Source organism: Rhinoraja longicauda, chromosome 31, assembly GCF_053455715.1.
Source record: "Rhinoraja longicauda isolate Sanriku21f chromosome 31, sRhiLon1.1, whole genome shotgun sequence".
NCBI classification, from domain to species: Eukaryota; Metazoa; Chordata; class Chondrichthyes; order Rajiformes; family Arhynchobatidae; genus Rhinoraja; species Rhinoraja longicauda.
Window position 1 is genome coordinate 29,121,763 of NC_135983.1, and position 25,853 is coordinate 29,147,615.

The 25,853-nt window shown below is 44.2% G+C and overlaps 2 protein-coding genes across 3 annotated transcripts; both read right to left on the reverse strand.

Annotated features, from left to right (window-relative positions):
* Positions 1-245: 245 nt before the first annotated feature.
* On the reverse strand, positions 246-15,384 carry wdr31 (WD repeat domain 31). 2 transcript variants are annotated; one of them, XM_078425941.1, is made up of 10 exons: positions 14,967-15,384; positions 12,480-12,639; positions 12,241-12,370; positions 11,013-11,087; positions 8,787-8,931; positions 7,187-7,287; positions 5,358-5,425; positions 3,387-3,528; positions 1,090-1,252; positions 246-421 (listed from the first exon to the last, which is right to left on the reverse strand). In XM_078425941.1, exons 2-10 carry the CDS (start codon positions 12,524-12,526, stop codon positions 261-263), a joined length of 1,032 nt encoding a protein of 343 aa, XP_078282067.1. In that variant the 5' UTR covers positions 12,527-12,639; positions 14,967-15,384; the 3' UTR covers positions 246-260. The 2 variants fall into 2 exon arrangements, with proteins under 2 accessions (XP_078282067.1, XP_078282068.1); XM_078425942.1 differs by lacking the exon at positions 12,241-12,370.
* Positions 15,385-16,924: 1,540 nt separating this feature from the next.
* On the reverse strand, positions 16,925-25,641 carry LOC144608350 (ganglioside GM2 activator-like). Its single transcript, XM_078426019.1, has 5 exons — positions 25,483-25,641; positions 25,205-25,342; positions 21,336-21,485; positions 20,708-20,890; positions 16,925-19,236 (listed from the first exon to the last, which is right to left on the reverse strand). The coding sequence occupies exons 1-5, from the start codon at positions 25,489-25,491 to the stop codon at positions 19,081-19,083; spliced, it is 636 nt and encodes a 211-aa protein (XP_078282145.1). The 5' UTR covers positions 25,492-25,641; the 3' UTR covers positions 16,925-19,080.
* Between the last annotated feature and the right edge of the window lie 212 nt (positions 25,642-25,853).

The window sequence follows — 25,853 nt, forward strand, 5'->3', positions numbered from 1 at the left end:
TATGTTGAAGTGTGTCGGAAACAACTGCAGATGCTGGTTTACACTGATACACAGAATGCTGGAGTAACTCTGAAGATGGGTCTCGACCCAAAACGACACCCATTCTTTGTCTCCAGAGATGCTGCTTGTCCCGCTGAGTTAGTCCAGCTTGTTGTCTCTATCTTCAGTGTTGAAGTGTCTGGTCCGGTCTCCGCTTGTGATCCACTGCCGTCCATTCCACTAAGGGCCTCCCACAAACCAGCCTCAGCTCTCCGGCCCGCTCAGAACCTGGCCACCTCTGTCAGGCTGCAGCCGTTCCAATGGGTCAGCTGGAGACGGTGAATTCCGGTGTTAAAGCTGCCACACAGCAGGCTGGCAGCGTCACTGGAGACCAAGGACGTGAGAGTGCCGGCCCCATCCAGGCACAGAGAGCCCACACACACTGCAGTGAAGACGGAAAACACCCAGTCAACGTACAAACACATCCCTGTACCATCCCTCACCCCCTTTACTAACGTCACCCAGTCAACGTACAAACACATCCCTCTACCATCCCCCACCCCCTTTACTAACGTCACCCAGTCAACGTACAAACACATCTCTCTCCCTCCCTGTACCATCCCTCACCCCCTTTACTAACGTCACCCAGTCAACGTACAAACACATCTCTGTACCATCCCTCACCCCCTTTACTAACGTCAGGGTTAGATTTACCTCTTAGGGCTAACGGAATAAAGGGATATGGGGAGAAAGCAGTAACGGGGTACTGATTGTGGATGACCAGCCATGATCATATTGAATGGCGGTGTTGGCTCGAAGGGCCGAATGGCCTACTCCTGCACCTATTTTCTATGTTTCTATGTTGCCCATTGGAATCAATGTAATCTTCACTGCATGCTTTTTAAAAATAAAGTTTCCTGTCTTACAAAATGAATGCTTATTTTCCACGGGTTCGGGCTTCCTACATCTCTCTGGAGGAGCGCTGTAAGAACTGTAAGGCAGCAACTCTACCGTTGAACCCCAGGTTTTATGTTGCCGGGCAGCCGAGGGAGGTAGACTGAATCTAGATTCAAATGACTTCAAATGTGGCGTTCAGCACAAGGACAGTACCTGCAGTGTCGCGGTTCCAGATCCTCACAGTGCAGTCATGTGCAGAGGTTGCAACCAGAGGGAAGGAAGAAGTCCCACGTGGGAGGAAGATGCAGGCTGCAGTGCTCTCAAGATGCCCCTTATACTCGCACACCTTAAGCTTTGCCTGCCTTAAATCCCAGAGCTGGAAGAGAGAGGGAAGCTGAGTGATTAGTAATCATAGCAGCAACCCACTCGACTGTGTCGCTGATACTCGTGAGTCTTGCACTGTATTCACACTGTCTTGATATCATCCAGCAGCTTAATAATCTTTTGAAAACCCTCTTGCACTACCAGGTTATTGATAACTTTGTTACAATCTGTTTTGTAGGTAAAATTAAGAGTTTCTGGCGGGGACAGAAATGAACGTGAGAAATGCCACCCCCCCCCCCCCCCTCCAGCTCCCTTATATCCCCCCTTGCTGGGGTGTTTAGAACAGAGACACAGTCCTGCTATAAGGGGTTGACCATGAAGGACTGAGATGAGGAGAATGTCTGAAGAAGGGTCTCGACAGGGCGGCACGGTGCCACAGCGGTAGAGTTGCTGCCTTACAGCGAATGCAGCGCCGGAGACCCGGGTACCATCCCAACTACAGGCTCTGTCTGTACGGAGTATGTACGTTGTCCCCGTGACCTGCGTGGGTTTTCTCTGAGAACTTGGGTTCCTCCCACACTCCAAAGACGTAAAGGTTGTAGGTTAATTGGCTTGGGTTTGTATACTTGGTATAATTGTGAATTGTCCCTAGCGTGTGTAGGATAGTGTTAATGTGCGTGGATCACTGATCTGCACGGACTCGGTGGGCCGAAGGCTGTATCTCTAAACTAAACTAAAAGGACTCGAAAAGTCACCTATTCCTTCTCTCCAGAGATGCTGCCCGTGAGTTACTCCAGCTTTTTGTGTCTGTCTTCCAGATGAGGAGAACGTTCTTCAGCTGCTGGGAAGGGAATCCTGGTAAATCTTTCCCCAGGAGTGTTATGCCGGCTCGGTCACCAAATATATTTAAGACAGAAATTGAGGATCTTTGAGATATACTTAAGAGGGAGTTAGATGTGGCCCTTTTTGCTAAAGGGATCAGGGGGTATGGAGAGAAGGCAGGTACAGGCTACTGAGCTGGATGATCAGCCATGATCATATTGAATGGCGGTGCAGGCTCGAAGGGCCGAATGGCCTACTCCTGCACCTATTTTCTATGTTTCTATGTTTCTATGTTAAGGGAATCAAAGGTTATTGAGTTATTGCAAAGTAGTGCTGAGAAAAAGATTAGACGTGGTCTTATGGAATTGCTGAATAAGGATGAGAGGTCCTTATTCTGACCTACTCTGACTTTGATTTCTTTTACTCTTATATTATTAATTATTATTGCAGAATTTGAGAATAAAATCAAACTGGGGGTGGAGATAGGGGTGATATTCAAAGGAAGAAAGCACCAAAATACAACGCTAATAAACTTGTTTTTGGCAAATGTGATGGATTAAAGTACAGATAATTATGAGGTGGGGCATTTTTGGTGGAAAAAAATACTGATTGGATTATATTTACAAATGGAGCAGAGGTGCAAAGAGAGCTCCTTACATATTCATAAATCACTAAAGTAGTGAAATGCAGAAACGAGGAACTGCAGATGCTGTTTTACAAAAAAGACAAAGTGCTGGAGTAACTCAGCGGGTCAGGCAGCATCTGTGGAGAACATGGATAGGTGACGTTTCACAGAGTGCTGGAGTAACTCAGCGGGTCAGGCAGTATCTCTGGAGAACATGGGTAGGTGATGTTTCACAGAGTGCTGGAGTAACTCAGCTGGTCAGGCAGCATCTCTGGACTTCATGAATAGGTGGTGTTTCGGGTTTTCAGAGTGATTTCAAAGAGGGGGGGAAGAAAGCTGGAAGTGAGGTTGGGGCAGGACAAAGTCTAAAAGGGCAGCACGGTGGCACAGTGGTAGAGTTACTGCCTTACAGCGCCAGGGACCCGGGTTTGATTCTGACTACGGGTGCTGTCTGCATGGAGTTTGTACGTTCTCTCCGTGACCGCATGGGTTTCTCCGAGATCTTCGGTTTCCTCCCAAACTTGAAAGACGTGCAAGTTTGTAGGTTAGTTGGCTTGGTGTAATTGTAAATTGTACCTAGTGTGTGTAGGCTGGTGTTAATGTGCTGGGATCGCTGGTCGGTGCAGACTCAGTGGGCCAAAGGGCCTGTTTCCATGCTTTATCTCTAAAACTAAAAAAAACTAAAAGCTGAAAGTGATGGATGCATTCTTTAATCTGGGCTAATATGGTAATTACGTACTGTCGCCTCACATCCCTCGCCTCCAAAGCCGTTGCTACAGGTGATGCAATATCGCCCATCAGGACTGGTGTCACAGTGGGTCTGAATGTGCTGCTTCATGGGGAAGGTATGGGTCACCTGCAACTCACGGACATCCCAGATCCTGCAAGCACAACACAAATAACAGGAGGAAAAAAAACTGCAGATGCTGGTTTAAATCAAAGGCTGACACAAAATGCTGGAGTAACTCAGCGGGTCAGGCAGCATCTCGGGAGAGAAGGAATGGCTGACGTTTCGGGTCGAGACCCGTCCCCCATTCCTTCTCTCCAGCATTTTGTGTCGACCTACAAATAACAGGGGCGGAGACACCACTGGTTAATAATCGTAGTTTAAAAAATAATATTTTTTAGATTATTTCAGTTCCCTTATTTTTTACAGCCAAATCCTAATTCCCCATTCTGTATCTCAACATCAAACTGTGTTCTCAGCCACTAAATGAGGAGCAGTTTGTGGCATTATTTTCATATTTTTTCAAAAAACGTTGGGGCATTGCATAATAACATTTTTGAAATATCAAGCAAATTCATTTGACAAAGGATAATCAGGCATTTCACTGTGATAGAATCATACATACAAACAGTTATTTATATATCCAAAACATGGAAGTTTACCAAAAAATAGCTGTGAAACAGAACCAGCAGCTGTCGAGGCTAAACTAACCTGACTATTATAATTATAAGAGCATAGCACATAAACTAAACCTCAGTAGGAAAGAAAACTGCAGATGCTGGTTTAAATCGAAGGTAGACACAAAATGCTGGAGTAACTCAGCGGGTCTGGCAGCATCTCTGGAGAGAAGGAATGGGTGACATTTCGGGTCGAAACCCTGGGTCTTGAACCGAAACGTCACCCATTCCTTCTCTCCAGAGATGCTGGCTGACCCACTGAGTTACTCCAACATTTTGTGTCTACCTTAAACTAAACCGGTGGCTGATTCTTGCTGACAAATGCCAGCCGCTCCACAGCAAACTGCCGACATTTATTGTGTAAATGCTGATAAATTCAGGACATTGGCATATGTGTATGCAAAGACAGAAGGTGCAAACCTACAGAAAGATGTCAGCCGGTGAACCAGTCTCTTCTCTTTGTAGTGGACCATAGACATGTTGTGTCGGGTGAGCTGCGGTGCTCAACCTAACAGGACCTATGTTACTGCTATCATGCCCAAACTGCTGAGCGGAGAGATGTTGACTGATTCCAAAGATAGACACACAAAGCTGGAGTAACTCAGCGGGTCAAACGGCATCTCTGGAGAAAAGGAATAGGTGACGATTCGGGTCGAGACCCTTCTTCAGACTGAGAGTCAGGGGAAAGGGAAACGAGAGATATAGACGGTGATATAGAGAGATATAGAACAAATGAATGAAAGATATATAAATAAGTAATGATGATAAAGGAAACAGGCCATTGTTAGCTGTGGGCTAGTTGAGAACAGGTTACAGACAATGAGACTCAACAAGACAACTTTGAAGAGGTGCGACTTGGGTGGGGGAGGGATACAAGGGCTACTTGAAGTTAGAGAAGTCAATGTTCATACCGCTGGGGTGTAAGCTGCCCAAGCAAAATATGAGGTGCTGTTCCTCCAATTTGCATTTGGCCTCACTCTGACAATGGGGGAGGCTCACTACAGAAAGGTCAGTGTGGGAATGGTAAGTGGAATTAAAGTGTTTGGCAACCTGGAGATCAGGTAGGTCCAGGCGGACTGAGCGAAGGTGTTCAGCGAAACTGGAGTGTGGGAGGAAACTGAAGATCTCGGAGAAAACCCACGTGGTCATGGGGAGAACCAAACTCCGTACAGACAGCACCCATAATCGGGATTGAACTCGGGTCTCTGACACTGAAAGCGCTGTAAGGCAGCAACTCTACCACTGCACCATTGTACCCACTTGATTAATGATTCTTACTGGTTGAAGTGGACCTTGGTTTACCTACCTGATCATCTTATCTTCTGAAGTCTGGATGACCAGTGATTCTGTGGGGATCCAGCAGATATGTGTCACCTAGAAAAGCCACATCAATTAATCAATGCTGCCACATAATCAAACAGCTATAGGTCAACTTGTGACTGTGGCAGTAGTACACATAGTGACTGAATTGTGTCAAAGGCTTTGGGGAGAAGGCAGGAGAATGGGGCTGGGAAGGAAAGGTAGATTAGCCATGACTGAATGGCAGAGTAGACTTGATGGGCCGAATGACCTAATTCTGCTCCTATCACTTATGAACTTCTGAATCTTCTTGCATTGCTCTCTTTGGGCCACTGAGGGAGAATTTAGACCATGTTCTCTGGAGATGTTCATCATTGGTACCTTTGTCAAGCTGTTCTGGGACCTTTAGCAGGTGATAGTTTTACTTGTCCTCATGGTTCCTCCCCCATAACTAAAATGATTGCTGGTCCCAACCCCTGGATCCTTCTTCATATCAGCTGGTGACTTCCTTTGTGCATTGCTCCCAAGCTGAACAGAAACTTGTGATGGGAAGTTACATGATTGAACCACTTGTCGCTAGCTCCCTGCAACATCTACCAAGCTCACTCTTACTGGGTGCACTGCAATTGCAAGCCATTGCTCTACATAACTGTTTATTAACATGCAAAGAAAAATTGTAATTGTCATAACAAAGTTGGAAACATAAAAATAAAATGTTGCATCTTTCATAACCTCAGGATTTCTTGTGTTTACAGCTTTTGGTATTGTTTTGAGTTGGGTTAACAGCTGTGGAGCATGAAATGCAGCGGCCAGCCTGCACACAGCAAGCAGCAGTGAGATATAAAGTTAAATCATCTGGATGCTATGACAAGGCCAGCATTTATTGCCCAGTCATAATTGCCTTGAGAAGGTGAGCCACTTTCTTGAACAGCTGCAGTATCTTTCTGGTGAAGGTGTTCCCCTCATGTTGTTCAGCAGGGAGTTCCAACATTTTTACCCCATCAATGATTAAGGACCCGCATTTACTTTTCCAAAATCAGGATGTTATATGAGTTTGAGGGGAAGCTGCAGGTAGTCAATAGATGTTGCAGGTTGGACAGGTGTGGTGGTAGTACCTCGGCAAATAACTGCAGTGCATCTTGGAGATGGTGCATAGCATGTCCACTGTGCGCTGATGGTGGAGAGGATGAATACGGGTGCCCCCTGTTGATCAGATTCCAGTCAAATGGGCTGCTCTGTCCTGAATGTTGTGGAGCCTTTTGCAAGTGAGGACTACTAATTGCACGTGCTTCTGACTTGTGCACTGGAGATGGAGGAGAGGCCCAGCTGTGGCAGCATTTTAGGGAGAACACAGCTGCTCTTAGGTGCCATGTGATAGAGTCATAGAATCACACAGCGTGGGAACAGGCCCTTTGGCCCAACTTGCCCACACCGGCCAACATGTCCCATCTACACTAACCCCACCTACCTGCGTTTGACCCATATCCCTCCAAACCTGTCCTATCCATGTATCTGTCTAATTGTTTCTTGAACGCCGCAATAGTCCCTACCTCAACTACCTTCTCTGGCAGTTCATTCCATTCACCCACCATCCTTTGTGTGAAAAAGTTACCCCTTAGATTCCTATTAAATCTTTCCCCCTTCACCTTAAACCTATGTCCTCTAGTTCTTGATTAAACCTATGACCTCTAATCTGTACAGCTTTTACATTTATTAGAGGAGGCATGGTGACTTAGTTTAACAGGTCATCTGAAACATGGGACAGCTTGTAGGCTCTCAACATTGCAATCATAAACACTGGGAAAAAAACCATCAATAGTTGTTCATCAGTCGTACCAGATTCCTGGAAATGGAAGATTTTTGTAGACAGATTCCAGTTTGCACATCCCAGATTCGCAGGGAGTTATCCCGTGATCCCGTACACAACTGGAAGCCACCTGGCAAGAGAAATGAAACAAAACCGTGACACAGTCTGCAGCATAAATCACATCGTGCCACAAAGAAAGCTCACCATGGGTACAGTGTCCTTTCAGTAATGGTCGCAGAACAGAGTCAGGAAGAGATCAAACATCTGTTAGCAAAATTATTTATTAATAATAGTAATTATATATATGAGATAGCTCACAGAAATAAATGGTATTCTTCTCTTCCTGCCTCTTTCAATGCATGTTGTTCATTCTGCAACTTTTCCGTAGTTTCTATTTTTCTTTTCTTTCTGCCTGTCAAAGTTTTAAAATATTATCCCATTGGCATCTTTTCTCTTTCACTCTAAATCTTTCACGTTCTTTCGTTATATTTTCTCATTTCACTCTATCTGTAAGCCTCTTGTTTTCTGTCATCATTATTCGACTTGCCACAAACAAATAAATCAGGACAAGATAGACACAAAATGCTGGAGTAACTCAGTGGGACTGGCAGCATCTCTGGAGAGAAGGAACGAGTGATGTTTTGGGTCGAGATCCTTCCTTAGACTGTTACTCCAGCTTTTTGTGTCGACCTTTGGTTTAAACCAGCATCTGCAGTTCCTTCCTACACAATTAAGATGCCTGTTCTACCATTTAATAAGACTGGGCTGTTCTGGTTATGACCTCAAGGCTACATTCTATGCCACCCAAGTAACCTGTCATCACTGAAGATAGACACAAAAAGCTGGAGTAACTCAGTGGGACAGGCAGCATCTCTGGAGAGAAGGAATGGGTGAAGTTTCGGGTCGAGACCCTGCCATCTCCTTGCTTATCAAGTACACATTCATTTTAGTGTTAAAAGTATTCAAGGACTCTGCTTCCACAACCCTTTGAGAAAGACAGTTTCAGTCTCGTGAACCTCTGAGAGGAATAAATTGCCTCATCTTTGTCTTAAATGGGTAAGCCCTTATTATAAAACAGCTACTCCCTTAGTTCTAGATACTCCTAGGAGAAAACATCCTCTCCACATCAACCCTATCCAGACTCTTTAGGTTGTTATCAAATCCTCTGTCTTCTGGCAGATCCTATGACAACCTGCCCATTCCAGGCATTAACTAATAAATCTTCTTTCAACTGTTTCTGATGAATTAACATTCTTCTCTAAATAAGTAGGACAATACTCTATGCAATGGAGAAGGGCCTTGACCCAAAACATCACCTATTTCCTTTCTCCAGAGATGTTTTCTGACCCGCTGAGTTACTCCAGCTTTTTGTGTCTTTCTTCGGTTTAAACCAGAATCTGCAGTTCCTTCCTACACCAAGCAGTGCTCCAGATATGGCCTCACCAACACTTTATGCAACTGAGGCAGTTTTGTATTCAATCCCAGACCTATTCTGTTGTGACCCTTTCTCTCTTTATATCAGATGCATGATTTCACTCTGCCCTAGTTAAATATATTATGGCAACCACACTTACGACAGAATATAAATTCTAAGGTGCTATGGAGATTGATAGCTTCCAGTATCCAAACCTGGGCTCACAGCTAGGCCTGTCACTCCCAGTTCATGGCCAGTAAACTCCTGCAAAGGTCCAGCTTCACTATCCACATCCCACATCAGGGCCGTTTTATCACGTGAAGCACTGAAGATTCTATTTGATTGAAAGATGCACGTTACCTGAAATGAAACAAAAACAAGCACAGTTTAAAATATCCACATGTAGGTCATTTCAATGCAGGAATGGGTTTCAAACGACCACCCATTCACCGCCCACTCTGCCCCCTAATGCCCCAGTGAATAGCTGGGAATAGCCCCAGACACCTCAGAGAATATCACACTATGTGGGTGTTTCATGCACACCATGTACGGGTGCAAATGCAAAGACAAACCACAGGCATTAGATTGGACCTGACCACATTCTCACAACTCATCTTCATCTCTACAACTCCATACCACTGTAATACAATTCCCTCAGGTCAGCTGCTCAGATCTTAACTTTGATATCTGTGTTTGTCTGTACGGAGTTTGTACGGAGATCTCCCTGTGATCTGCGTGGGTTTTCTCCAAGATCGGTTTCCTCCCACACTCCAAAGACTTGCAGGTTTGTAGGTTACTTGGCTTGGTGCAAGTGTAAATTATCCCCTAGTGTGTTAATGTGCAAGGATCGCTGGTCGGTGTGAACTCAGTGGGCCGAAGGGCCTGTTTCCACGCTGTATCTCTAAACTAAACTGACTATGTGAAAGTAAAGACCACTATTTTATAAGTTAATTCCATTTATAAGTTTACATTGAGAATTATTTCACAGCTGACAGGAGCTCAGAGGCAATTTAAAAAAAACGTAGTCAGAATTACCCACTACAAGATGACACTGGGAATTTATTTTCAGTTCATGATGCAAAATAGGAAATATAAATGAAAATAGGGAACAATGTTTAGAAGTTGGCTACCATGCAATTCCTCCAAGTCAAAATTACTCTTACCACCAATTATAATCTTCACCACACAGTTTGTTTTTGACAATCTATTAAGATGTTTGAACGTCAGTGTTTTGAGTTTTAACTTTGCATACATTTTTAAGAGCTATACCAAGAGCTATTTGGCTTAGTTTAGTTCGGAGAAACAGATGGAAACAGCCCCTTGGCCCACCGAGTTCATGCCGACCAGCGATCACTAATTCTATTCGATACACCAGAGACAACTTATAGAAACCAATTAACCTACAAATCTTGGAAATATGGGAGGAAACCGGAGAAAATTCACATGGTCACAGGGAGAATGTACAAACTCTGTACAGACAGCACTTGTAGTTAGGATCAAACCTGGGTGTCTTACGCTGTCAGGACGCACTCTACCATAGGGCCACCGTGTGCACATTTCCTGTATGGTATTTCACAGCTAACAGAAGCAGAATCACATGTGTGCTTATAAAGGCAGCAAAAAGCTGCAGGTCACCTTTCACTCAGCCCTGTCCAACTTGATACGTCTCTTCACAATAACTGGAAACAATCCATGGTACACCAAAGTGTGAAGCAGGACTAGAATAATAGATCACCAATCAATGGAGGATTGTGTTTCTCCACTCTCAGTGCTTTGTGATCCCAACTGTCCGTGCCACATCAACCATCTTGACTTCTCCACTCCTGGTAATCTCGAGCAGCACGGTGGCACAGCGGTAGAGTTGTTGCCTTACACCGCCACAGACCCAGGCTCCATCCTGACAATGGGTGCTGTCTGTGAGGAGTTTGTACGTTCTCCCCATGACCGCATGGGTTTTCTCCAGATTCCTCCCACTCTCCAAAGATGTATAGGTCTGTAGGTTAAATGGCCTTGTTATAATTGTAAAGAATTGTTCCAAGAGTGTAGGATAGTACTAGTGTATGGGGATCGCTGGTCAGCCCTGACTCAGTGGGCCAAAGAGCCTTTCTCTGCCCTGTATCTCTAAACAAAACTCCTATCTCACCCCCTCCAACTCAGAGGCAGGTGAAGATGGGTCCCAACCCGAAATACCATCTATCCATGATCTCCAGGGATGCTGCCTGATCCGCTGAGTTACTCCAGCATTTCATGTTTCTACATCATTTTGGGAACCATACATCAGAACAAAATACATACTGAAACCTCTGCAAAAATCTATTACCAATGGGCAAGTTAAATCCCGGACATTAAAGCCTAGCCCGAGATAATAGTCTGTGGCAGACCTCTAGTTCTCCACTTGTGCATCAAGATTAGTTAGTACACTGCCAATAACGTATTCTCACCTTGGTCACGTCACGTTCATGGCCCATGAATTTCTGCTGCACAGCACCAGACTTCCAGTTATATATGACCACTGTCTGTAAGGCAGGAAATGGGAACATCTCAGTGACTCGACCATGGAATTAAATTGGTACTTAAATATCTGCAAACACCTGCACATGTACAATATAGCTGCCATAACCGTGATGCCATTTGAAAACCCATGTAAAACATTTAATAAGATGGATGATAGACACAAAAAGCTGGTTTAACTCAGCGGGACAGGCAGCATCTCTGGAGAGAAGGAATGGGTGACGTTTCGGGTCGAGGCCCTTCTTCAGACCCGAAACGTCACCCATTCGTTCTCTCCAGAGATGCAGCCCGTCCCGCTGAGTTACTCCAGCTTTTTATATCTATCTTCAGTTTAAACCAGCACCTGCAGAATCTACATATTAAATAAGATGGAATTCACAATACAAGTTGTGATTGACGTTACCACACTGCTGCACAGGGCACCAGTTACAATACCTCCACTATCTACCCCTACCACCACTAATCTGAACCAAACCACCCGTCTCAAGTGAAGCACAACACTACAGTGAGATAGGGAGAGAGAGGAGAATGAAAGATGCCTTGTGATAATGTGTATAAGATTGAGAGACATAGAGACAGGCAGCCCAGAAACAGGCCATTCGGCTCAACTCATCCAGGCTGACCAAGATGCTCCAACTAAGTGAGTCCCATTTACCCGCGCCTAGTCCATATCCCTCTGAATCCTTCCTATCCAGGTACCTATCCAAATGTTCTTTAAATGTTGTAATTGTACCTGCCTCAACTGCTTCATTTGGCAGACCGATCCACCACCCTTTGCACAAAAAAGCTGCCCCTCAGCCTCATTAATTTTTTCCCTTCTCACCGTGAACCTGTGCGCTCTAGTTTGTGAATCCCCTACTCTGGGTCACTGACTCGGTGCTTCACCCTCTCTGTATCCCTCATGATTTTATATACCATTGTAAGATCACCCCTTAGCCTCCTGCACTCCAGGAAATAAAGTCCTAGCCTGCTCATCCTCTCCCAGTAGCTCAGGCCCTCGAGTCCCGGCAACGTCCTTGTCGATCCTCTATTCTCTTTCGAGCATAATGACATAGTTCCCACATCACAAAACTATCACAATACCGGTGCCCAATGGTGTAAAGTGATGCTGAAATTCTTTCTCTCCAATTCTTCCCTCTCAGAAGATAAAAGTCTCACCTTGTCCTTGCCACCGGACACGCATTGTTCAGACGTGAGTGAGGTGAGTGATGTCACAGCATCATTATGTGCAGGGCTGTATTGCTGTACAGTGTGTGTGGAAGAACTGTGGCCTGCATGCCCATCAATCCTGGAAAATATACAACAACTCTAGTAGAAAGCAAACGGCTTGTAACTGCAGAGTGATGATAGATTTGTTAACTGTTCAAAGCTCAGTGGTCTCTGAACTCTTACTGTACCTGCATCGTGAGATGTTGCGTTTCTGCTTACTTTGCAGTTTTCCCATGGCAACAAAGCATCAACTGGAACCATCCAATAGTCAGGTGGACGGCTTACTTGTAGACATGGCTTCAGCTACAGTTAACACACTTTTCATAGATACATAGTGATGGTCAGACCCTATGAGAAGAGATAATCACATCGAGCAAAGAAATCACGTTAAAGAACCAATTAAGTGAAAGTTTTAAAGTTGTAATTTCATAAGGGATAGGAGCAGAATTCAGCCATTCGTCCCATCAAGATTATTCTGCCATTTGATACAGAATGTGCAAGCAGCATTCAAAAATGTTTGATCAATATTTTGCTTCCACAGATTTGCTTATAAGAGCCAGAAAATTTATCATAACTAGGTGTCAGAGATACATCAAAGGGAAGGAACATTTAATTGAACTATCCCATAACTCAAACACAATTCAACCTGGACAACCCTGTATCTGAACATTCAGAAATCCCAATGGTTGGGTGTTTGTTCACCAGGTTATGTGTTCCCTTCCAACTCACCAGGGCAATGCTTCCTATGTTCCGAAGTGATTGGAGCAGAATTAGGCCATTCAGCCCATCAAGTCTACCCCACCATTTAATGGTGGCTGATCTATCTTAATTCCATTCTCTTGCCTTCTCCCCATAACCCCTGACACCCATGTTAATCAAGAATCTATCTATCTCTGCCTTAAAAATATCCATTGACTTGGCGTTCACAATGTTCTGTGTCAACAAATTCCACTGATTCACCACCCTCTAACATGTAGGGCCTGGCTTTAGAAAACATAGAACACAGAAACAAAGAAAATAGGTGCAGGAGTAGGCCATTCGGCCTTTCGAGCCAGCACCACCATTCAATATGATCATGGTTGATCATCTAAAATCAGTACTCCGTTCCTGCTTTTTCCCCCATATCCCTTGATTCCTTTAATCCTAAGAGCTAAATCTAACTCTCCCTTGAAAACACATGCCATCCACTCACTGGAGCTCACATTCAACTCATTGGGACCCCTGCTTCCCTGGCTCTCATCAAAGTGAGCATGGTCCTACTTCCCCTTCTCCCTCTAAACTTACCTAGTTACAAGGACATTTATTACAATATAATGTATCATTCGCCAAAAACAAGGTTAAAATGGGTGATTCTAATCAAAGGAATAAGTGTGGAGAATCTGCTAACCCGGCACTGCCAAAATCCTGACCATTCAGATTATTGGTTTAGGTCACAAAATGGTGGAGTACCTATCACCTATCCATGTTCTCCAGAGATGCTGCCTGACCCTCTGAGTTACTCCAGCACTCTGTGAAACGTCACCTATCCATGTTCTCCAGAGATGCTGCCTGACCCTCTGAGTTACTCCAGCACTCTGTGAAACGTCACCTATCCATGTTCTCCAGAGATGCTGCCTGACCCTCTGAGTTACTCCAGCACTCTGTGAAACGTCACCTATCCATGTTCTCTAGAGATGCTGCCTGACCCGCTGAGTTACTCCAGCACTCTGTGAAACGTCACCTATCCATGTTCTCTAGAGATGCTGCCTGACCCGCTGAGTTACTCCAGCACTCTGTGAAACGTCACCTATCCATGTTCTCCAGAGATGCTGCCTGACCCGCTGAGTTATTCCAGTACTTTGTGTCCCTTTGTGTATTAGCCAGCATCTGTAGTTCTTTGTTTCCACTGTAGAATTAATAACATATTGCAGAATCAAGACTGTGTAGAATGCTGTTAAGTTAATTGAGCCTTATTTATTTTAATTAATCCAGAAACATAAAACTCAGCCACATATGGGTGCAAATTTGATGTAATGTGCCAATATAATGTTTCTAACTAAGGGAGTGGCCCCATGGCAGAAGCACCCATGTCGCAGGGCTGGAAACTAGAGGTGTCCTGAGCTAATTCTGCTACCACCATCATTTATTGTACAAGTGATGGCTCCCACTGATTGTCGCCGGAAGCTTGCGCCCTTTTCAGGACGGACAATGACAGTGATGTAACATTTGAGACATGGATGATGGACACAGAAGAAGAAGACTAAGGGAGTGAAATTGGCTGATGAACTCTCTTGTGCAAAAAACACAAAGTCCTGGAGTAACTCCAGAATATATAAACACTATAAAATATAAAACCTCTTTATATTTTCAGGACCACAAGAGGGAGATTGTACAGAAATTTTACAATCCAGTTGAAGTTAGTAAAACATGGTAATTTTAACATTATATTTTGCATGTATTGTATTTGGGGACGAGTGCAGGTTTATTCGGCTGAAGAAGTAATTGAATGTGGACTCAGATGCTGGGTTTTGCTTTCAGACTGATGAACTGTGGGGGAATGCTAACAACAGCAAGTTGCCCACTTTCTAAGAAATGTGTCATTGCAAATCCAATTTACGTGGATCAACATAATTTTCAGTGCATTGTGTTGGGACTGCTCTCTGGCTAAATGATGATGGACAATCTCAAAGACATACCTGATCGGAGATCTGCGGCCACTTGTTCAATCACAGGACACCACTGAGCTCTCATCTTGCATAGCAATGCTCAAGGCTGTTCACTCTGTTCATTGCCAACATGGGCTGCGTCCGGTTTATGTAATTATTTCCTCACGAATAATTGCTTCATTCCAATCCCTGTCACTTCTCCAGTCTCCGCTCTATTTTTCCGCATGCATTCACCTGCCCTCCTCACTGCATTTACCTGTCCCCCTCTCTGCATTTACCTGTCTCCCTCACTGCATTTACCTGTCCCCCTCTCTGTATTCACCTGTCCCTCTCTGCATTCACCTGTCCCTCTCTGCATTCACCTGCCCACCTCCCTGCATTTACCTGCCCACCTCTCTGTATTCACCTGTCCCCCTCTCTCTGCTTTACCTGTCCTCCACCTGGTCCCGCTTGCTCGCACCTAGCAACGCCTCTCCGGTATCCAAGGGGGTCCCTCCCTCTAACCTGTCCCACGCCGCTGCTTCCGGTCCGTCAGTCTAACTCCTCCCACGGCGCCCAGGTGAAGGTGCTGGGGCCCAGGAGCTGAGAGAAAGGCGCACACACAAGTCAAGTACTTTCATTATATTGTGTATATCAAGTTCATGAGAGAAAAAACAGTAATCAGTACTGACTTTCTGAATATTAATCCCGAATGATTTAAAATATATAATTGGAATTTTCCTAAGATTGTGTCTAGACCCACATTTGGTTAAACTTAGGCACTTTATTATCAGCACTAGTTTCTATAGTAAACTGCTTAGTTTTATTTGCTCTGTTTTCCCACTAAGGTTTGCCACCACCATATTGGCTCAATCTGAGTATAGTACGTCTATACTGCTGCTGCTGGAACTATACATGTGCCAAACTCACCTCAGTCTGAAGAGGGGACTTGACTTGACCTGAAACATTACCCATTCCTTCTCTCCAGAGATGCTGCCTGTCCCACTGAGTTACTCCAGCATTTTGTGTCTATCTTCAGTGTAAACCAGCATCTGCAGTTCCTTTTGACACACTACCTCACCTTTTATTGATTTTACAAATATTTTTCTTGTTGGCTTCGTTGCCTCCAATCTTTTGCAAATCCATGTTGTCAAAATCCATTGTCCTCTTCCACTTACCATTTAAAATCATCATCCAACTCCTGCCCTGCATTTGTGTTATTTGCTCAAACTCTTGTGGGCTAATTATGGGCTAACAATGATGCATTCTACATTTCCTTGATCTCAGTCTGCTTTTATCTGTCATTTTCACACCTTGCCCTTCCACATATCTCTAGTCCCTCTTTCCCGACTCCCAGTCTGAAGAAGGGTCGTGACCCAAATCATCACCCATTCCTTCTCTCCAGAGATGCTGCCTGTCCCTCTGTATTAATCCAGCATTTTGTGTCTATCTTCAGTGTAATCCAGCATCTGCAGTTCCATCCTAAACAACTATTGTCTTTTTTATTTCCTAATTGCATTGTTTGATGTACGAACAGATAATGTGGTGGGTGTTTCTAGTGTTATTTTCAAGAGTATGTCCTGTTATTTGTTATGAGTTATATCATTAAACTATCTTCAGTCTCTGCACTCTCCCAGGAAACATACGGGAGAGGTTTTCTGCCTCCCTTGAAGATCACCATGGCATCTGCGCTTTTACCTGTGAGGGCAGGAGGGGTCTTTGTTTAACATCTCATTCAGAATTCAGCAGATCAGAAGGGTCTCAACCCGAAACGTCACCCATTCCTTCTCTCCAGAGATGCTGCCTGTCCTGTTGAGTTACTCCAACATTTTGTGTCTATCTTCGATTTAAACCAGCATCTGCAGTTCCTTCCTACACATTCAGCAGATCAGGCATTGTAACACTCACTCACTGTGGAAACTGCCTGGGTTTAGTGCTGGAGCACAAATTAAATATAGTATTACAGAGAAAGTGATAGGAAACTTCTCATGTTGGCAAATAAAGCCTTTATTTTGGGAAAGCACAGCATTTCAAAAAAATTCAGAAACATTTTTAAAAAATCAGAAATGTTATTTTAGGTCCAGTTTGAGCATTTGCTTAAAGGGTTATAAGAAAAGCATTTATCAACGTTTATTTTTTAACCATTTCTTTGCATACAGTATGTGAAATGTTAGATTTTGAGATGCATCATAATTTCTCTCTGATTATTATCAAAAATGGTGCATATATCTAATGTCTTTCCCTCTAATTGAGATTGTCAGATTCTGCTAAAAATAGAATATATTACCTCTTTAAAAGTAGGTTTTGCAAATCTCTCGGAGTGCCGAAAACAATCAACTAAGTGCAATGTAAGGATAAGTAAACTGTCTCTGTGATTGTTTTAGCGTGCAACTTAGTTTAACTTCACCAACAAATAATTTGTGTTGATGCAGATTGATTAACAGTTCCGACTGTTTCATATTATTTGATAGTGTAACAGTGCAGTGTTGCAATTTTTAATTTGATGTACCTTTTGTAGTTTAGTTGAGTTTAGTTTATTGCCACGTGTACCGAGGTACAGTGACATTTTTGGTTGCCTGCTAACCGGTCAGTGGAAAGACAAAACATGATTACAATCAATTACAATTGTAAATGCAGAACTGAGAATGATGTCAATATTGTAAACATATGAAATGAAATAATTTAACTCTAAGGCTTTTTATCAGCAGATTAGCTAATAACCAGAGGGAAAAAAATGAGATGATTGGCAAATGAACTGGAAGCAAGATGGAGATTTAATTTTTTTTATATAGTAACCTGCAACCCACGTCTGGAAAGGATTGACTTTCAAAAGGGATTTGGATCCCCAACTTGAAGAAAGAAAAGAATTGTACAAATATGGTGAAAGGGGAAGCGAGATTAACTGGAGTCAGTTCGGCCGACACCCAGGCGATGGGGAAATGGCCTGCCTCTGGATGGGACTATTCTGGCCCTGGTCACTGCAGTTCACCGTCTTTCTGTACCCATCAAATAGAAAGACTGGGGGATCTTTGAAGTTTGCCCAAGGCACATGCAAGGTTGGCAGCAGCTCTCCACTTATCTGCTGGGTTAGTGTGAAGTAAATTATTGATGCTGTTCAGAAGGCTAATTGTTCTTGCGACAATTTCTATTGGCGTGCAGTGCGTTCACTTCAGGCTGTAAATTTGCTGTAGTTGGGTTAGTTGCTTCATAGTCGAATGAATTATACTTTATTATCCTTTAGCATGAGAAGCAAATATTGACGGGAATGTGAGAGTTTTAACCGATCAATACAATCAACAATCGTTCGTCTGATGAATACAATAAGGAAAACCGTATTACTGAGACTAGCTTTTTGATTTCGCCAGGCCTCTGTTCAAATTTGGAGCAGCATTAGTGTAATGCAGAACGTCACAAGAATGTTGTGAGTTTAGAAAACTCTCTTCGTCTGGAGCCTGTATTCCACTGCCTTGTGGAATTTAACCCAAACCTTGAGTAATGAGGGTTGTAAGAGGACAAGATGCTGCCAATAATGGCAAATCGATTTCAAATGTATCTGATAACCTGAGGATTTCAATACGCATTTTGCAACACAAAGACAACCAGCCGTTCGAAATTATCAATGTTCCTGTTTAAACCTCATCATGGTCTCCGAACAGTGAAGAAGGAATCAGAATAAGGATGACAACTGATTCCCATCAGATGAAGTGTGTGTGTTTTCTGTGCGTAAGAGAGAGTTTTCCCTGCCTTTATATTTTGGACAGAATTAATAAATGAAGATGAGACCCGCCCTACCTCTGTTTGACCCACCTACAAAGAGAGGAATGGTTCTCAGAGCACAAGGTTACTCAGTGAGTCAATATCTGGGGCATGAAATTCTCACCTCAGCACTAGTGACCTTACTCAGACTGGGGCATATTGATTTCTTAACTACTCCCCTTTTTACACGCTGAAAGAAACTCACTGGATGAAAAGAAAAGAAGCAACATATTTTAAACTGAAATAATGTTTTTGTGGCAGCAGATCATAGTTGGAAAAAAATGAACATTAGTTTTTCAGACGTGATTGCTGTTGCAAAACTTAGCAGATGGAGGCAAATTGTTATTTCTTGTTCTATGGTTCCAAGCAGCTGTGTGTTACAAGCTGGAGAGTTGCAGGCTTGATCTGATCATTCACTCTTCAGAGAGAAGGCGAGTTTGACACACGCCAGCTGCTCTTCGTTGCTTGTCAGGATTACCACAGCCTTGTAGTTCCCATTGGCCATCCAGTACGGAAACTGAACATAAGGGATGTTGAAGTTGGTCTTTGGCAGAGAGTACTTACCCTGGGTTAACAAAGAAAGAAAACAATGTAAAGCAGGAAATGCTCATCCCTGTGACTGCAGCCACCAGCTCCTACTTGCAGTGATTAGTTTTTGTTTTTTCCTCATACTACATCCTGCTCCAGGTTTGCTTGTTTATCCCTCCTCTTTTTGTTCTCTTCCTTCCATCCCTGACTGAGGAAGCTGGCTCCTTAAGTTCATAAGTGATAGGAGTAGAATTAGGCCATTCGGCCCATCAAGTCTACTCCGCCATTCAATCATGGCTGATCTGTCTGTCCCTCCTAACCCCATTCTCCTGCCTTCTCCCCATAATCCTTGACACCCACACTAATCAAGAATCTATCTATCTCTGCCTTAAAATATCAATTAACTTGGCCTCCACAACTGTCTATGGGAATGAATTCCACAGATTCACCACCCTCTGACTAAAGAAATTCCTCCTCATCTCTGTTCTAAAGGCGTCCTTTTATTCTGAGGCTGTGACCTCTGGTCCTAGACTCTCCCACTAGTGGAAACATCCTCTCCACATCCACTCTATCCAGGCCTTTTACAAGTTTCATCGTTCATTATCAAACAAAATTAGTTTGAATGAGGAGGCGTTTAATATGTGGAACCAGCAGCCAGATTGTTACACTCTTGTGACAGCACTTTAGAAGTAACTAATTGGCTCTAAAGTGCTTTGTAATGAACCAACACACCCAAAATAGATGCATCTCTGAACATGTAACCAAAGACCCAGACAGATGTGTGTATACACGAGCTGTGGATGCATAAAACCATGAATTTGTGTTCTAATTGCTCAGATAATGCAGCAAAGATGCAGTGTAAATGATCACAGTTGCTGCATTCATACGGCTGAAGACAGGCACAAAATGCTGGAGTAACTCAGCGGGACAGGCAGCATCTCTGGAGAAGGAATGGGTGTCGTTTCGGGTCGAGACCCTTCTTCAGACAGAGTCAGAGGGCACGGAGATATGGAAGGGTAAGGAGTGAAAACGAGGCATCAAAGGAGACGAGATCACGGAGAATGTAGAATAGATCATTGTTAGCCAGGGGAAGGTGACTACAAAGCATACAAAGATAACATTTAATCAGGAGGACAGTCAGACTGGTCGGAGAACTAGGGTGGGGTTGGGATGGAGAGAGAGGGAAATAGACAATAGGTGCAGGAGGAGGACATTCGGCCCTTCGAGCCAGCTTCAATGTGATCATGGCTGATCATTCTCAATCAGTACCCCGTTCCTTCTCCCCATACCCCCTGACTCCGCTATCCTTAAGAGCTCTATCTAGCTCTCTCTTGAATGCATTCAGAGAATTGGCCTCCACTGCCTTCTGAGGCAGAGAATTCCAAAGTTTCACAACTCTCTGACGGGTTACTTGATGTTAGCAAAGTCACATGGCTGATCCTGTGATCAGGAGAACATTTCAGATTGTGCTTTTACTCTGCCTGTGGAAAGAGGGATGAGCATCTTACCGCGTGAAAGGGACAGTGACATGGAAGGCCGTATGTGAGCAGTGGTTCAGGGCAGGTCTGTCCGGGTGGGATCAGCATGTTCAGCAGTTCACAGACATCGTTGTAGACGCAGCTTCCGATATCATCAATACATGGAATTCTCTCCCACATTCCTATTACTTCCTTGTACAACGTTAAATTACCCTGTCAAACAGAAACTTATTTATATAACTTGTTTATACAAGAATTTATACAGCTATTGCCACATCAAATATCCCAAGGGACTTCCCTGTTGTCTTTGAGGCCAAAACGTCCATAAGTTCTTAAGTGATGGCAGCAGAATTAGGCCATTCGGCCCATCAGGTCGACTTCGCCATTCAATCATGGCTGATCTCTCTCTTCCTTTCAACCCCATTCTCCTACCTTCTCCTCATAACCCCTGACACCCATATTGATCAAAAGTGACATCGACCCAACTAAGAGGTAACTAGGAAGGTGACAAAAATAAAAGAATGTAGAAACAAGGAACCGCAGAGACTGGTTTTACAAAACAAAAGACACAAAGTGCTGCAGTAACTTTGTTCTCTTTTGCCTGGAACAGGGTAGAGGAACCTAGCTGACAGCGTGCAGGGAAGGGATTGATTCTTACCGTTAAAGGTGTTGTAAGAATAACGCTGGTGGAACCTGTTGCACTGGCCTGAAGGTCCCCAGGAAGCACGATCGGATCAGGTTGAATTGAAAGAGCCTCAAGGACAGCAGGCTCTTTCTCACTCCCACAGTTGGCCCAGGAAAATGTGGCCTGAATAACATAAAAAGTGAACTTACATCTGAACACATCCGCTCAGTCCGCCTAAACCTACATGATCTCCCCGTTGTTAAACACTTTAACTCCCCCTCCCATTCCCACACTGACCTTTCTGTCCTGGGCCTCCTCCACTGTCAGAGTGAGGCCCAGCGCAAACTGGAGGAACAGCACCTCATATTGTGCCTGGGCAGCTTACACCCCAGCAGTAGGAATTATGACTTCTCTAACTTCAAGTAACCCTTCTTTTCCTCTCTCTCCATCCCTCCCCCATCCTAGTTCTCCAACCAGTCTGACTGTCTTAATTAAATTTTACCTTTGTATGTTTAATTGTCACCTTCCCCTAGCTAACAGATCTATTCTTCATTTTCCTTGACCTCCGTCCCCTTTGATGTCTCGTTTTCACACCTTACCCTTGCATATCTCTGTATCTCCCGCTCCCCTGACTCTCAGGCTGAAGAAGGGTCTCGACCCGAAACGTCACCCATTCCTTCTCTCCGGAGATGCTGCCTGACCCGCTGAGTTACTCTCTGGATAGGATGGATAGGTGACATTTCAGGTTGGAAACCTCTTCAGTCCGAAGAAGGGTCCCGACCCAAAACGTTAACTAACCATGTTCTCCAGAGATGCTGCTTGACCTGCTGAGTTACTCCAGCACTTTATATCTTTCCTATAGTGTGGTGCTCAGAACAGTATTTCAGTTACAGTGCTGCCAATGTTATATAAAACGGTCATCATGATTTCTTACCCTTGCATTTAACTCCTGTTGATAAAGCCAGGCTCTCATATGTCTTTGTCAGCCTTCATGTCAACCTGCTTTCAATGAAATAACTAAATGACCTTTAGATCTCTCTGTTTTTGTAGGGCTTTAGAATTATCTCCCACAGTTTATATATACTCTTCTTATTCTTTCCAACAAAATATAAACATTCCAATTTCTCTGCATTAAATTCCACCTACCACCCACCCTGCTTAACGTCCTGTGTTCTTAGAGGCCATTGTTATCCACTTCAGCATTCACCACAGTTCTAGATTTGTTCTATCTGCACATTTGGATATTTTGTTCATCATTCTCTGATCTGAATTACTATTTCCATTGAAGCAGAACCTTGATACCATCAAACTGAGAATTACCAGCTGGAGAATTACTGTTACATTTCTGCTGCAAGGACAGAGCCTGCATTGTTGATTTCACAATAACTGGAATGAACTTGTTAGCATCTAGCACAGTGTGTGTAGATTACATTGTGCAAAAATTAACCTCGAGAGATATGGGTCCTTGATGGGACTCAGCATTTTCTTATGTAAGGAATACTGCCAAAGCCTTGTTAACATTTTATGTTTACTCAACACCTTCCACAGCTTGAGGAGGTCAATTAACATATTTTTAGATAAGTCACTGCTTTTGAAACTTATGAAACGAGGCAGTCCGTATCTAGAACGTACAGGGCAGTACCGTGGGCCATAATGTCAGAGCTGTTGCCTCACAGCACCAGAGTTCGATCCTGACTACGGGTGCTGTCTGTACAGAGTTTGTACGTTCTCCCTGTGAAACAGGCCCTTCGGCCCACTGAGTCCTTGCCGACCAGCAATCACGCTGCACACTAACACTACCCTACACTCACAAAGGACAAATTACAACTTTGCCGAAGCCAATTAACCTACAAACCTGCACGTGTTTGGAGTCTAGGAGGAAACCGGGGCACCTGAAGAAAACCCACGCAGGTCACGAGGACAATGTACAAACTCCATCCGGACAGCACCTGTAGACAGGATCGAACCCGGGTCTCTGGCGCCGTGAGGCTGCAACTCTACCGCTGCGCCATCGTGCCGCATGACTGTATGGGTTCATACTCTCCAGGGTTGACTGAAGTCTCAGCTGGAAACTGCACTCCATATCTCCTGAGGTTACCTTTTGCACAATGTAACCCCCACACACTGCGAGATGCCAACAAGTCAGTTGTAAAATGCCATCGTAAAATCAAAAGCCTGATTCAGCAATTCAGACTCTGTTCTTGCAGTAAGTCTCTCACTGGCTTTGTCCAGTGCTGCCAAAGGATTCAGTAAGCTTCTAATTACATGGAAATTGTCAGATCAGAGAATGATGATCAAAGTTTCCAAATCTACAGATGGCACAAATTTAGATATGTGATGAAGAGAGAGGCAGATAATAATAGACTTGAATAACATATTTGGGAGTGTGGGCACTCAATAAAATTTAATGCAGAGAAATAGGGAGTTTTTACATTTTGACGAGAAGAGGAGACAATGGGACACAATTCTAAACGGGCTGCAAAAGGCAGAGAAATGGCAAAACATCGATATATGTCACTGAAAGTGCCATGATAGGTTGAGAAAATGGCTTAAGGAAAGCTTGTGGGGTCTCACGAAATAACCTTGCATTATTCAGCAAGACTGCTACTTCTGTTCGCCCACGACCATCCATGGGACTGCTTCAGCCCTTGTTATCTGTGACACACCGCGTTAGCATTAGCTGAAAGGCATTAACCTAAAGAGGTCCCATCGCCCTGTCTACATCAACCTACACTGATTGCATGCCCGACAATGCATTCATTGTAAAAGGACACAAAATGCTGGAGTAATTCAGCAGTCAATGGTGCAGGCAGCATCTCTGGAAAAAATGGGGAGGCAGCGTTTTGGGTCAGGACCCTTCTTTTAGCTGATTGTGGGGATGTGAAGGAGACAGCCAGCCACTACAATCAGTCTGAAGATGGGTCTCGGCCTGAAACGACCTCTATCCACATTCTCCACAGATGCTGCCTGACCCGCTGAGTTACTCCAGCACTCTGAAATGTCACCTATCCACATTCTCCACAGATGCTGCCTGACCCACTGAGTTACTCCAGCACTCTGTGAAACGTCACCTATCCATGTTCCCCAGAGATGCTGCGTGACCCACTGAGTTACTCCAGCACTCTGTGAAACGTCACCTATCCATGTTCCCCAGAGATGCTGCCTGACCCACTGAGTTACTGCAGCACTCTGTGTCCTTGTTGTGTATTAACCAGCATCTGCAGTTCTTTATTTCTAGTCATTATTAAAATTGTTTTTCCTCGGTGTATAAATCCTTCCAAAGGCAACACCCCTTCCTTGCTAGACACATAAAGCTGGAGTAACTCAGAGGTCTCGACCCCGAAACGTTAACATTCCTTCTCTCCAGAGATGCTGCCTGACCCGCTGAGTTACTCCAGCATTTGAGCGTCTATCTTCGGTGTAAACCAGCATCTGCAGTTCCTTCCCACACATTCCTCCCTTGCTCTTGGAGATTTCTTTCCTTCTCTAATTATGGGTTTGAGCTTGTTGTTTATTTTGCTGGTTGCAGCTTGCTCAGCTGTCAATCCCCCTCCTTCCCCATTTCATTACCTCAGCTTCCTCTTTTCAGAATGTCCACCAAATATCACCAATGTTCGGTCACCTGCCCTAATATCTTCTGAAGAAGGGTCTCGACTTGAAACGTCACCCATTCCTTCTCTCCAGAGATGCTGCCTGTCCCGCTGAGTTACTCCAGCTATTTTTGTGTCTATTTGCATGCAGTTCCTTCCTGCTCTGCCACCTTCTTGCGACATTTTTGTTCGGTAATACTGTTGCACTGAGTGGCATGAATGATACAAAATGGATTGCAAATGTCTACAAGAGTAAAACAGCTTGACCACAGCGAGAGGAGAAGACACATACAAACATACAAACATACATACCAGCGAGCGACGCTCAGCATTCGGCAACTGAACATAGATTGTATTTCCATTGTCCACGTGAGATGTTGTAGAGCCACATCCCAAACAACAGAGGATTGCAAAAATAACTTTAATTGCACTGAATTTTGTCTGAAAGGTCTGTGGGAGGAAAAAGGGATGCAGAGAGTGAAGGAGATGATAAAACTCTAAAATTGCAACAACAAAATCCTCGGTCGCATCAATAGCACTGACTGTAATTGGGGTGGGTGCTGTTTTGTTAAAATACAAGAGATACTTGCGTTCGTCATTGTTGCAGTGGCAGGCTCACACTGAAGAGTAGTAGCGTCGGCTCTGCAGAGTGCCCACCCAGTAAATCAGACAACCACAGACAAGGATACTAATGGCTGTGGACAAGGGGCTGGTTCAAGGCGTGCTGCCTCCCCATAAACAACGTGAGCAGAGAGACTGCCTCGCCCTCTGTGGGCTGGATGGCCATGTGTCTGGCCAGCAACATAGAAACATAGAAAATAGGTGCAAGAGTAGGCCATTCGGCCCTTCGAGCCTGCACCTCCATTCAATATGATCATGACTGATCATCCAGCTCAGTAGCCTGTACCTGCCTTCTCTCCATACCCCCTGACCCCTTTAGCAAAAAGGGCCACATCTAACT